The 14,447-nt window shown below is 39.2% G+C and overlaps 1 protein-coding gene across 1 annotated transcript; it reads left to right on the top strand.

Annotated features, from left to right (window-relative positions):
* The first annotated feature begins 731 nt into the window (after nucleotides 1–731).
* On the top strand, nucleotides 732–13,789 carry GPRC6A (G protein-coupled receptor class C group 6 member A). The gene is made up of 6 exons (XM_085217426.1): nucleotides 732–1,143; nucleotides 2,657–2,960; nucleotides 4,314–5,141; nucleotides 7,976–8,188; nucleotides 9,598–9,721; nucleotides 10,736–13,789. Exons 1-6 carry the CDS (start codon nucleotides 950–952, stop codon nucleotides 11,854–11,856), a joined length of 2,784 nt encoding a protein of 927 aa, XP_085073552.1. The 5' UTR covers nucleotides 732–949; the 3' UTR covers nucleotides 11,857–13,789.
* Nucleotides 13,790–14,447: the final 658 nt, after the last annotated feature.

Below are 14,447 nucleotides of genomic sequence, written 5' to 3' on the forward strand. Positions count from 1 at the left end.
CATTACTTGGGTGGAAAGAAGTAGGTACGTCTACATTTGCAGGTGGATAACTCAGGGTCAGGTTCTAACTATGTTTATGCTGCTATAAATCAAGAGGAATACCTTCAGAATAAATTAAATTTTTACAAGTCAGCACAAAGCAGAATAAACTGGTATCCTAACCTGCCCATAAATGCATGTCATTAGGTACATTAAAGAAAATGTAGATAGCTGTTTACTGTACACGGTGAACTACCAGTGAGATTACCACAGAGAAAGAAAGACAAGGTTCTGTATTATAAAAAAGAAGATGCCAAATGGTGATGTAATGGATGATTAGCTTTTGAATTTGTGATTAATACCTGCGTTGCAAATGGATACTCTATCTATAGAGTAAGTGAGAAAAAAGGCAAAATATAAAAATCCAAACTTACTTTTCAGTCTTGTTGATTGTTTAGTTTTGCTTGTTGCTTTCTTTTGTTTTCCTCAGTCTGATATAAAGACCACTGTAGCAACAAAGCCTTTTTTTTCTCTACTCTTTGGATCAGACTCTTAAAGTAACATCACTGCCATATTACATGATATCTCTCCACCCAGCAATCAACTGGAAAGTATCCAAGACAAGCCCAAATTTATACAAAAATATTTGCCAAGTGTTTCAGATTAAGTATAATAATTTTTGAATACAACAGACCAGATTTATGTCCAGCACTTCCTTTTAAATTCAAATCTCTTTTTCCTTCCCTCTCACTCCCCTGCACTCTCACGCTTTATGTGACAACTTGCTTTGGAGTTCTAATAAAGTAACCTGAGTCAGTGAAGCAAATATGAGCACCTTATGAGGTGTGACTAACTTTGGAGCTCAGCCTTTTTTCCTTTACTGCTGTTTATAGATGACATAGGGACACTTGCTGGCACTGCAGCTGGCCTAATGGACTTAAAGCTGGGAGTGAGCAGGTGAAGCAGAAGCATGGCATTATTTAGCTTAGTGCTGATTCCATTTGTGATCAGCTCTGATGTTGCTTCTGCTTGCCAGAATACAGATGACTTTGTGGGCGCCAGTTCTCCAGGAGACATTATTATAGGAGGTTTGTTTGCAGTTCACAGTGAAATGCTGCATCCCGAAGAGCATCCTATCAAGCCAGTAATTCAGAACTGTGCTGGGTGAGTAACACGGCAAATTATACATATAACAATTAAGAGATCACTGAAATCAGGCAAATACACTTAGTGTTGTGATCAACAAAATCTGTTTATCTTGCATTTCTCAGTTTTTTAGAAGACTTTGGACATCAAATTAATTGCTTATAATATAACAAAGAATGACAAGGAATCACAAAGTTGTCATAGAAAATACTATGGCTGACCAAGGAAGGGAATGGTTATTTGATTCTATTTCAATCTTCATATTGAATCAAATAGCCCTAGAAGTTTGTGTTGAGGAACCATTTAATTGCCATGTTAATACTGTTTTGTTGCTCTATGACTGAAATACTCTGCCTTGCAGTTTGTTATTTATGGTGAAGTTGCACCTACGTACTTTGAACACAGACAGTCTGCCCAATTTTGTCTAAGCACATACAGAAGTATGCCCCTCACATCCACCTGGTAGTTTATTGTACTACTGACTACGTTGCAATTGTTATAATCTGTGTAGATATTATGTTTTGTACTATAACTGTGGCACTGTGTGATGGGATACACAGAACAGACACCATGTCATGTACGCATTCATGTTTATACTGCACATCAAAATATTTATTTTGTTGACTCCATATCCTACTTTTCATAAATTCAGGAATGTGATATAATTTAAACCCATACATGCATTTTCTTTCATTTTAACATAGGTGCTGTTGCCTGTATATTCTGATTAAGAAACTATCATATCCATTGAAGATAAGGAGAAAAGCTGTATTAACTTTGTTAGGTTTAGAGAGGATATTAGGAGCATCTGTGCAACCACAGGAAGACATTAACTTCTGAAGTATTTTCTTCTAGTCCTTTATTTTGTTTCATGCTTTTGGTGAAAATAAATATATTGATACAAAAACAAAAACAAAACAAAACAAAAATTGCTGGACTAAATGGAGCAAAATGGAGAACTGACTCTAAGAGACACTTTCTGAAGATTTCCCTTGCAAATTTTCATGTATCACAATAATTGTAACTTTAGTGCCTGTTTTTCAGAAAAGTATTTTTATTCAGGCATTACTGAAGTTGTGTTAATTATGATTGTTCTACCATTTAAGTGAGAAAGGAAATAATACGTTTTTCTATTTTTTTAACAGCATGAATCTGAAGCAATGGAGGGTCAGGTTGGGTGTTATTGAGAGGTTCTTCACCAGAGAGTGGTCAGGCACTGGAACAGGCTCCCCAGGGCAGTGGTTAGAGCCCCAAGATGCTGGAGTTCAAGAAGTGTTCGGACAGCACTCCCAGACATAGGATTTGAAATTTGGGTGGTCCTCTGTGGAGCTGGGAGATGGTTTTAATGATGCTTGTGGGTCTCTTCCAACTCAAGATATTCTATAAATCTGATTCTATTAAACACAATAAAATCACACCCAAGCATTTCTTTTCTGAAGCTGGCAAAGCTAAAGGATGTGAACAGAATTTGCTTCAGTCTTATTGCAGAAATATTTTTTTTCTAAAATGAAACTTCTGTGTTTTCTGACAGCTTTGAAATTCAAATTTTTCTTCAGACTCTTGCAATGATACATGCTATTGAAATGATCAACAATTCAACGTTATTATCTGGAATTACTCTGGGCTATGAAATCTATGATACCTGTGCAGAAGTTACAAAAGCCATGGCATCTGCTCTGAGGTTCCTGTCCAAATCCAATACTTCTAAGGATATTGTAGAGTTCAAGTGTAACTATTCAGACTATGTACCAAGAATTAAGGCAGTCACCGGAGCCAGCTACTCTGAGGTGTCAATGGCAGTTTCAAGGCTATTGGCTTTGCAACTAATCCCACAGGTAGGTTTGAGGGAATTATTTCATTTGAGACAGAGGATCAAATTTACCATAGCTAGATGTGGCTCTAATTGGAGGGACTGCAAGTCACAACTGCTCAAAAAAACAGTTTTAGTCCTGCTGCTCTTCAAGCAGCTACAAAAGAGAAGGAATATGATTACTCCTTTCCCAAACATCCTTCCCTATTTCCGGCCGCTCTAGTACTATTTCTAGTTCATACAGTCCCATGCTTGCACTTAGGCTGGTATTTCCATTATTACTTTCACTGTTACAAGAAAAAAAGTTGTGGTCAAAACCAAAATCATTGCGCTGCACATTGATTTTGATAATTTGACATGTATTATCTTATAGCAAAGTAGCATAAACATGCTAAATACTTTAAATATGAACTAAATATAACTTTTAACTGAATCTTTTCCCCCGCGCTGGGAGGAAATAACAATGCCTACAACTCCACCATAGGTATATTTGATATATAAATTCAAAGCCGCACTTAAAATTACTCAAAGGCAAATTATAAAACAAATTTACATTGTGACATAGAGATGGAAAAGGTGACCTAGTACATTTTTCTCATCTGTAGTATCTGCAATCTGCTGACATTAAGATTTGATATCTTCTTCAGATAGGGGACTGTCATTTTGGAAAGCTTAGATTTGTTAAGAACTGTCAAGCAAGGTTAAGAAATAGTACAGTAAGAAAAACAATAAATTAGACAAAGGTTAAAAAGTAAATACATTTAAATTACATATTTTTCAGTTATATTTTTTCTTGCTACATTCACTATAGAAAGGCTAAAATTTCTACATAAGAAAAAAATACTATACTGCTCTTTAATATTAGATACTCTTTTTTTTCACTAATAGGATCTTCTAACAGACCTTATGACCCCTTTAAAACACAGTAATTAAATTTTTGAGAGAAAATAAATAAGTGGGTGGACTATACTAATATAGTGCAAAAAAAAAAAAAATTGCAAAATGTAGGCATACTAGAAATTTTAATAACAGCTCCAACAACATTTGAGTACTTCTAGTGTGTTAAGTACTGCTTTGAATAGTGGTGATGGTATTTCTACAGGTTAAATCAAAATCCAGCATAACTTTCAGATCCATTTACAATGTTTTAATCTCTGCTTTTAATAAATCAATTAGGTGCACAAAGATGAAAATGAAGGAAAGGGTGCTGGGCACAGGCCTATGTTCCAACAGCAGGGTTAAGAATCCTGCCCTGCTTGGCTGCCCTGTCTTTGCACTCAGTCACAGGAGGGATGGAAAACCAATAGTGGAAGCTTTGGGGCTGTCAGAATCCTTTGGAGGAGACCACTTCCTTAACTAAACAGTTGTCTCTTCCTAGGTCAGTCCTGCATCATCAGCTGAAATCCTCAGTGACAAAATCCGTTTTCCTTCTTTCTTGAGGACTATCCCCAGTGATTTCCATCAGACAAGAGCAATGGCCCACCTGATCTGTGAGTCTGGGTGGAACTGGATTGGAGTAATAGCCACAGATGATGACAACGGGCGCTTTGCTCTGGAGAGCTTTGGAGTCCAGGCCATGGCAAACAGTGTTTGCATAGCTTTTAAAGAAATGCTGCCTGCCTATCTCTCTGATAACACCTTTCATACAAAAGTTGATCGTGCAATCGAGAAGATTGTCAAGGAAACCAGAGTGAATGTCATTGTAGTCTTTATGAGGCAATTCCACGTGCTCAAACTATTTAAGAAGGCAATTGAGAGAAATGTAAAAAAGATTTGGATTGCAAGTGATAACTGGTCAACTGCAGTGAAAATCAGTACAATGCCCAACATCAGAAAGCTGGGAACTGTTGTGGGATTTGGATTTAAAAACAAGGACGTATCCACATTCCAAGACTTTCTGAGAAATATTCATGAAAGGCCCACTGAAAACAACAAGTTTTTACTTGAATATATTATGCTTTTGTCAGTCTGTGCACACCTGGACAACTACGATTTTCAAATGTGTATTTCAAGCCAATCCCAGTACGACCTGATGCAAAATGTTGAGAACAAACATCAGATCTGGAGAGATGATTTTTTGAATGCCAACATTGAACCAGGATTTATCCATAGTACTATACTTGCAGTGTATGCCATTGCCCATGCCATAAAAGGGCAATGCAAAGACAGAAACTGCAAGGATCCCTCTGCTTTCACCCCCTGGGAGGTATGGTGTTAATTCTTTGAGGTCCTGTTCTCTCTATATAACTTCCATCTCACTTTTCCTCTTGCATTCCTGGATTTACTTGTTTAGACCTTTTACTAAATGGCTTCTTATTCCTGTTTCTGCCTTTCCTAACAACTGCATGGGCCAAGTGAAACCACAGCTCATCTCCCGGAGCAGCAGTAGCTAATTAGTGATGAGAACTGGAATCTAGCTTTCTTCCCTTGCTTTGGCCCACAGAGGTGCAAAAACTGCTGATGCTAAGCCATGGCTGTATTCTAATGTAGATTGAGAAGTATTATTGCAGTTTATATACTGAGATAACTAGCTGATCCATGGAAATAAACAGGAGGCATTACTTTCAGAGCAAACTATGTATGTGCAGCCCAGGATAGTTCTCTTCACTTAGTGTGGCCTAGGCAAGCCAAAAAGTTGGATACCCGTGAGCTAACCTAGCACTCCCATCATCTTCAGAGAAGGCATCAGCTTGGATGAAGACTCCAGTCTCTAAGCTGCTTGCTGGAACATCTCACTAGCTACTTGAACAGGATAGAACATAAATGTGCAATCAATCTGATTGACATAGATGTTCTGCCACTAAATATTGGTCCTGTTTCTGCAAGCCACTGTAATACTCAGCAGTGTGCTCTAAGGAGGTAGAGATGTTACGGAAGAGGACAATTCCCCACAGAGTTTCAAATCCCTCCTCTATCTCTAACTGCTTTCTTCATTTTGTCTGAGCTCAGGTACGTTCCTCTGTAATGCAATTTTTCTTGGAAATGAAAATGCAGCAGAACATTCTTGTGTCTGATCGTGATTTATAGGGAAATAACCAGTAGAAAAATGTGACACAATCTTGAAGATGAGTGAGGTACTTGTTATCAGACTTTACAAGGTGGGAAAAGAACAGGAAAAATCAGACAAGTAAACCTGACCTGACCTTTTACCTGAGAACCTGCTCAGAAGTATTCACTTTTACACACTTTTACTCAGAGGATTAAACAAAAGTTCATTTAAAAGTCAAACACCCACTGAAGCTCTCTGACTTGCTCTGACCTCTCATCCTGGGTCAGGGCAGGTCAAACCAAGATAGGGGATTTGAAAAAAACAGCAGCCACAGTAACAAACTCTTACATGAATTTGTAAAAACAGATGGGACAAATTCAGGGTAGCTCTATGGTGTATGCAACTTTATGGGGCTGCGTTTACAGCACTGCTGAATTAAATCCCAAACCACCCAAATTTAGTGTCCTGTTTAGAAGCTAAGAATTCTTGGAGAAACTCCCAGTGCTGCCTCCATAACACATTTCTTCTAAATTAACTTTAGCCCCTCCAGAAATGGGTATATTTAAAGATAAGGATACAGCAAATCCATATCACTCTTCTCAACATACAGAGAAATATCAAAGTCATTGGTCCTGATATAGTTGCATAATAAATATAAATATATAGTTGCAAAAATAAATATAAATTAAATAATCATTACTAAGTACTAGCTCCTTCTGTTTGAAGCTGAAAATGTATTCCAAAAGTTTTTGTTATTGTTATTTGGATTTGGATTTTAGAGAAATTGGAAGAGTGAAGAAGAGGAAGATTAAACAACTAGCCCGAGAACACTGAACCAAAAATTCCCTGTTTGGTCCCACAAGACTGTGCAATGTCCAAATCAAATGAAATGTTGCTTAGATGCATGTTTTCTTTCACCATGTATTTGTAGACAGGCAGTGAGAATAAATTGTGAAGTAGTGATGTTGTATATGAAAAAACTGTTACAAATGCCAGATTTTTTTACACATATATCTATACCAGAGCCTCTTAAACAATAGATTTGCCAGCATATTCTTTAAATGCTATAACTATCACACAGGAATCCATGTAAGAGTGCTTTTCAAGGGACAGTCAAATTCAGCCATTCGTTGAATGGTTTGTTTTTTGTTGTTAAGTAACTCCTATTGCCAAAAGTTGTTAGGCTTGCAAAGCAATAAAACCTTTGCTTCAGTTTGCAGCCATGGTAGCTAATGAAAATCTGCTTGCAGCCTCCTCATGAAATGGGATTGTGTTCTGTATACCTCAACCTGTCCTTTTCTAGATTCACAGTGAACCTTTTAAATCTGTTTTTCTTTTTAATGTGGGAGCAAGAAATTTCACCCTACTGAACCGAATGGATTGAAATGTTAAGCTAGATAGTTGTCTTACAGAAAGGTACTTGCCATGAAATTTCCTATGAAGCATCAAATATAACCTTGTTGTCTATTGCCATTGTGCCATATATCAATTCATCTGAGTAAAATGGCATTTATTGTTCATACCATAACTCAGAACCTCACCTTGCAATACACAATATCAGAGCCTCAGCTGAAAATATTAAATGAAGTATTTCCAGCACTGGGGGAGGTTACACTAGAAGGAGATATTGCCCAGATCCACTTTGTTGATAGTATGGTAATAGTAGGAGCATCAATCACAGCCATTCGTTACAGTAAGGAAAGTTCTAAAAGGCCTCTTTTTTTTTTTTTCCTACAAGTAAAACATTTTCTGTCCCGAAATTTCCAAAGCTGGAAATATAAGTACTAATACACAGGTATCTGCATACATTGCATAAAGTTGAAAAACGATTATTTGTGCTAAATATATTTTTAAGGTCAACAAGGATTCTCAGAATAATGTAAATCTGTGTAGGATGTAGGATTAACAGTTATATAGCTCCCTTTTAAGATGATACCACTTGTAGAAAGCAACATTTTTTAATCTGATATTATCATACGAAGTTAAACTATTCAGTGTATCATACTGAAATGATACTGATGTATGCCATTGTTTCCTATATTTACATTCAGCTCCTTGAAGAACTTAAAAAAGTTACAATCATTGATGATGATAAAGAAATCAAGTTTGACTCCAAAGGTGATATGAGCTCTGGTTATGATGTACTTCTTTGGAAAGAAATTGATGGCCACATGGAAATCACCACTATGGCAGAATATGACCCAGAAAATGGTTACTTCATCTTTGAGGATGAGGAGAAAAAAAAAGAATTTCTGGATTTAAAGGTAACTTTTATTTTGTTGACCTAACATCTGAAATTTATTTCATATGTGTCCTTCTTCCTCTGGTGTTTACAACTGAAGTGTGTGTAAAAAATCACTCACTTGCTGTCATATTCTCCTTTCAGAATGATGCATCCTCTCTAGGTAAGATTCAACTACCTTTATGCATTTTGAGACACACATGAGCCTGTAAGCAGTCTCAGTGATTTGAAATTAAGTTATTTCTCCAGAATACCCCTAAGAGGTTTTCTATAATGTGTAAATCAGAAGTTACATCTGTCCAAAGGATAATATTACAGAATGTGAAATTTGGTTTTAGAACAGAAAACGACTACTTATATATGTCTCCTGCCTTACACAAGGCAATCATTTATTTTTCACAAATACATGCTATCTACTGTCTTTACCGTTGGGGAAAATAAGTCTTGTTGATTATTTACTCCTGTTAGAGCTGGGGTCAGCACAAACACAGGAGTATGAAGTAGGTGGCACCATCTGGAACCCCAGCACAGTGCAGACAGAAGGAGTGGTTGACCCCAGCCAGTTCCAGCTGGATAATGTCACCTGTGCATGGTGAAGGCTTTGGGGATTTGTGCAGCTCTGACTCAGTGTGACTCTGCTAGCATGCCAGAGGAAATGCTGTTTACAAGGTGGGATGAATGTAGTTTCTGTGTAGCCTTAATCGAAAGAAGAGACTAAGGACAGAAGACCAGAAGCCCTCTTTTCTTGTCCCTCTTCACGGTGCTGCTCAGGATGGCAGCTCGTAAGCCCTAACCTGCAAGGAGAAGAAACAGCAGCATCCCCCAGGACTGTCCCTCCATTTACAAGGCCTATCTTGGAAGAAGGCTTTGAATCCAGCTCTTGAGAGAGTGCCCCAACCACACACACCTTGAGTAGTGCCTGATGACCCAGGGGTGAGCTGCTGCGTGGGTGACATGGCAGAAACACATCCCATAGAGACGTGTCCCACAGAGCCAGAGAATCTGCTCTGCACTCAGAGCTGCTGAGCAGGGTGTCAGGACTGCATTTGTGGTGTGGCCCATCTGAAACCCCTCCCAAATGCTTCTGTTCTTTCTCTAGATCTTGATCCCAGCGGTCTAACTTCCAGTTTCAAAGCTGAATGAGACACTTGGATGTGGATTTTAAAGCTACATACAATCGCATTGATTTAGGGCTAAATAATAAAATGGTCATGTAAATAGGGCCCCATCCTGTCCCTTCCTGAGAGCGTGGAGAAAACGTAAGAAATACAGAGCCTTCTTCACATTCTTTAACATCATTTTCAGATTCCCTTAAAATACGTTAGATACAAAAAGAGTTCAAATCATAGTAGAATTGAAGGCTTATTTTAACAGTTCGTAGTAATCAGTAATGCCTGAATTTTTTTTTAATTTATTCTCTGCACACTGCAGAAGGTTCCATCAACATGCTCCCAGCACTGCAGACCAGGACAGATGAAAAAGGTTACAGAAAGTCCACACACATGCTGCTACGAGTGCGTTTATTGCCCAGAAAACCATTACAGCAATCGAACAGGTAAAGAACTGTGATCCAAATAAAGGTTTATTTAGAGATCAATAGAATTGTTTTGTTTGTGAATAATGCACCTTGACAACCATGGATATAACTTTGGAATGAGGTTAAAACATTTGTTAATGCTTAGTTTTACAGATAAAAAAAGAGAAGAACAGTATTCAGCATATAAAATGAGGTTTCCATGCTTTTTAGAATATAAAACTTTAAACAATTAGACTTTGTAGCTGAATATTTTAGATGTGTTTGGATGGAAAGTATGGCTGATGTTTCAGTGAGACACATTCTCATGACAATAGAGCCCTGCTTCTGTGTCTTTCTGCAACACAGAAAGCCCAATGCAAGTACAAGGGTTATTAATTTTCTTGCTGGCATACTTTTTATCTTATGTGGGAGTACTATAATGTTTTATATGACAGTGTAGTAGTATTACTATCAAATCTGATGCTTATTCTGATTCATTTACAGTTTGAGTAAGGTTTATAAAAGGAAGGAATTAAATATGGAGAAGAGAGATGGAATTAAGAAAATTGGGGTACAATGTACTTCTAAAGCCTTGATAGTTAGAAAAAAAAAGAAATTGCATCCTATCTCTTTTATTATTAAAACAACTGTGACATTTCTCCATAGCAGATAACAGGAATTTCACAGGAAAAGTAACCTTTGAAAGTGGAATCTACATCAGTGTGTGTTCTTGCTGTTGCATTTCAAAAGATTTCTGAACAAAGAAAGATTTTTTCTTGTTGAACTAGGTAAATGAAAGAGCTGCAGTTTCACTCTCTGTAGGGCAATTGGTTCAAAGTCAGGCCACCATCATGCTGCCAATGAAGGTTTCCCAAGCTCTATCCCTGTGGTGTGTCCATGGCAAGAGGTACTCCAGGTAGCTGCAGACCTCGCCCATGCCTCACTTTTTGCCCCATATCCCTTCCCACCTTCTTGTATCACAACGCTTTACCATTCACTTGGTAGTTTATTTGCTTTGGGTTCCTGAATTACCTTCATTTTTTCTGTTTTCAGATATGGATTATTGCTACCGGTGCCATAACAAAACCTACTGGGCACCAGTGAACAGCACTACATGCTACAGAAAAACGATCCACTTCCTCGGCTGGACAGACTGGTTCGCTATTTTCCTGCTCCTCCTCTCCGCCTTTGGGGTTGTGCTCATTTTTTCCATCAGTGCAGTATTCACTAAAAACTTGAGCACACCAGTTGTAAAGGCATCTGGAGGTTTAACTGTCTGCTACATTATCCTCCTCAGCCACTTCTTCATTTTTTTAAGCACTGTGTTCTTCATAGGTGAACCCACAGAGTTCAAATGTAGAACTCGACAAGCCCTCTTCGGCATAAGTTTTGCACTCTGCATTTCATGTATTTTAATAAAATCACTAAAAATTTTACTAGCCTTTAGTTTCGATCCCAAGCTGCAGAATTTCTTGAAATGTGCCTATAAACCTATAATCATTGTATTCATCTGCACTGGGATTCAGGTTACCATTTGCACCTTCTGGCTAGTATTTAGGACGCCTTTTGTAAAGCAAAATTTCTCTATTCCGAGAGCCATCATTCTGGAGTGCAACGAGGGCTCTGTTGTGGCTTTTGGGATTATGCTGGGTTACATAGCTGCTTTAGCTTTCATCTGCTTCATATGTGCCTTTAAAGGCAGGAAGTTACCAGAGAACTACAACGAAGCTAAGTTCATAACATTTGGCATGCTAATTTACTTTATAGCATGGATTGTATTTATCCCTGTCTATGTAACCACGTTTGGCAAATACCTACCAGCAGTGGAGATCATTGTTATATTAATATCCAATTATGGGATTCTCTGTTGCACTTTTTTTCCTAAGTGCTATATCATAATTTACAAGCAAGAAACAAATACAAAGTCTGCCTTCCTCAAGATGATTTACACGTACTCTTCCAAGAGTGTGGGCAGCATTGCTGTCAGCCAGATTTCCTTGGACTCGAAGTCTTCCAGCTCCCGAATCACTGCATCAGACTCATGTAATGCTGAGAAAAGCTCTGTGAATGGAAACTGCCATTTTCAAGTGCCTGGACAGACACCAGTAAAAGAGGAAGTTGCTTCTAAAAGTGCAGCAAGGACTCTATCCAGGAAAAGGCTGTCCAGCATATGACTGGACATTGCTGAAGTACTAGAAGAAGACAAGCCATTCTCCTTCAGATCTCTCTCTTTTTGGTACACCCAAGGAAAGCAAACCATGCAAACCATACTCTGATGGTTATTCATTGCTAGGTTTGAAAGGCTTTCCTTGGAGCCCCAGCTATTGTGGGGACCTCCAGCATCTCCCTCCTGTTCCCATCCCCATCCCCAATCCATTCACACAGACCACCAGTGCCAGGACCTCAATGCTCTCAGCCAAACAGAAGTGTCAGCAAGGCCTTATTTCTCATGGACAAGCAGGCAGAAATGCATGGACTCACACACAGCTTTTCTAATGTCTTTTCTACCCAACTGCTTAAGGAACTCTTCTTCTCACCTGGATCTGTTTCACAGGTCAAACAGAGCCCCCTCCTAGCCTTTGTTTGCCAGGATAAACAAGCCCAGTCCTTTTGTCTCCACTTTTAAGATAGGCTTTCTATTCTCCTGAACATCCAAAAGCAACCTTTTCATCCAGTTTGGGTGAATCCTTTGTTTTAAATTCTGTGCCCAAAACTGTGTTCCTTATTCCATATGAGTGCTGCAGCAACATCTAAAGTTCCTTGTATTTACCACAGAGATAATGAACTGGAGAAAGGGCTGTGTAAAAATAGAAGGATTTACCTGGACCACTGCAGTTGTTTGTAGGCTCATTTACTTTTTTCCTGTACTCAGAAATGCACTGATTTGCCTCATGCACTTTCTCTAACTCATGTGGACAGACGACCCGCTACACTTGTCCCCAAGTGTCTTCTTTTTCGAAGGAAGGAAATGATCTCCTCCACAAAGTGCAACATCAAAGCTTACAAGCACAAATTGATTCCCCTCAGTAGCATAAATAGTGTAATAATCAGAATCAGCATGAATGCACCCTGTGAATTTTAGCTTAATTGACACTTGTTCAAAAAGTCTAACTTTTACAAGAACGTGGCATTACACCGCTCCAGTGCATTAAAATCACACCAGAATGAGCTGCACTGGAAGTCTCTGCTCTGCAATTCCATGAATATGGCTACACAGCATCTCCTGTGCAAGAGACACACTCCAGGAAGGAGGACTGTCAGCTGGGACAACCACACTGCATCTCCTAGCCAAGGATGGCCAAGCTGGGCAGGGCACAGCTTTCCTCTGGAGCTGTCTCACAGCTGGGATGGAGGAGAACACCTACAGACACTCAGCAGCAGAAGGCTTGTGAAGAGCATTTCTATGTGTTCACAAGGCTCCTGGCCTGAACCAGAGAAACCCCGCTTTAACTGCGAAAAGATGCTGACCTCTTCAGTTTGGTCCATGCTTCTGTTTAGATGTGGAATGATGGGATGCTCTTGCAGACCAAAATGAAGCTTGGCAGACTTGTTACATGTTGTGTTATTGTTATATGTAATAGATCTATTTTTCCAGCATTTCTATTTATATGCTGCAACCTAGATCTGCATGATTTTTCTACTCAGATTTGTTTAAAATGTCTATAAATCAAATTTCATCAATGGACACAATTTCTGAAATTACTGTGATGCAGAATTACATAAGTCGTATGTACCAGGGAAGACATTTTTTAAGTAATATGAATGGCAAGGGTGTAATTTTTATATAGATTTGAGTAATTATGTACTTTCTGTAGCCGACTGGAAATACTGCAGGTTTATGCACATACATTTGTACGATAACTGCTGTTTGTGCTTCAGTGGTTGTGAGTACTGTTCAGAACACGAACCTACGTGCAGTGAGGTTTGGCTGCTCCTACAGTTTGGCTGCCAATGCAGCAAAAAGAGGAACACAACGCTTTCATCACATTATGACTTCCAAGAAGCTAATTTGGCTAAAAAGTTGTACATGTATTTACTGTTCTCAAAAGCAGTGAGCATATCATTTCTTGAACAATGGGGTGATTAAAGTCGTGTCCTTGTTAAAAACTGAATTGGCTTGCTTCATTTCCACATCTGCAGGTTGGTTTGGCCGCGAGAAGCAGTAGCACAGCCCCCCTTTCACAGAATCACAGAATCACAGAATTGTAGGGGTTGGAAGGGACCTCTAGAGATCATCGAGACCAACCCCCCTGCCAAAGCAGGTTCCCTACCCGTCAGAAGCCGGGGCGTTTCCCGCAATGCCCGCCGGGTGGGCGGCCGAGTGCGGTCGGGCGGTTCCCCCTACGGGACAGGGAGGGAAGTGCCTCCAGAGGGCGGTGGCTGCAGTACGAGAGTCCCGCAGGGCCCACCCGTAATGAAAGGGATCGCATACGGCAGAAATTCAGGGGAAGGGCATGAAAGAATAAGTACATCCCATCTTCCTAGGAACCTCTCAATTGCATTCACAGCTCTGGTCCACTTCTCCAGAGCCACCAAGTCCCCTTTGTCCATGACCTTCTGTCTGTCTCTCCAGCAACTCACAACTTCTATGCAGAGCATAATCAGCCAGACCTGGGAGAGGTGATGCAGTAGGTTTTCTAGCTACTATTGGCAGAAAATGCTCTAAAAAATAAGTAAAATAAAATAAAATAGACAAAAAGATTCCAATCTCTGCTGCACGTCCTTAAACATCTGTGTAGGTGTGACTGTAGGGACAAAGGGGTTG

The sequence above is a fragment of the Meleagris gallopavo genome, chromosome 2 (genome assembly GCF_905368555.1).
Source record: "Meleagris gallopavo chromosome 2, MGAL_WU_HG_1.1, whole genome shotgun sequence".
Lineage (NCBI taxonomy): Eukaryota > Metazoa > Chordata > Aves > Galliformes > Phasianidae > Meleagris > Meleagris gallopavo.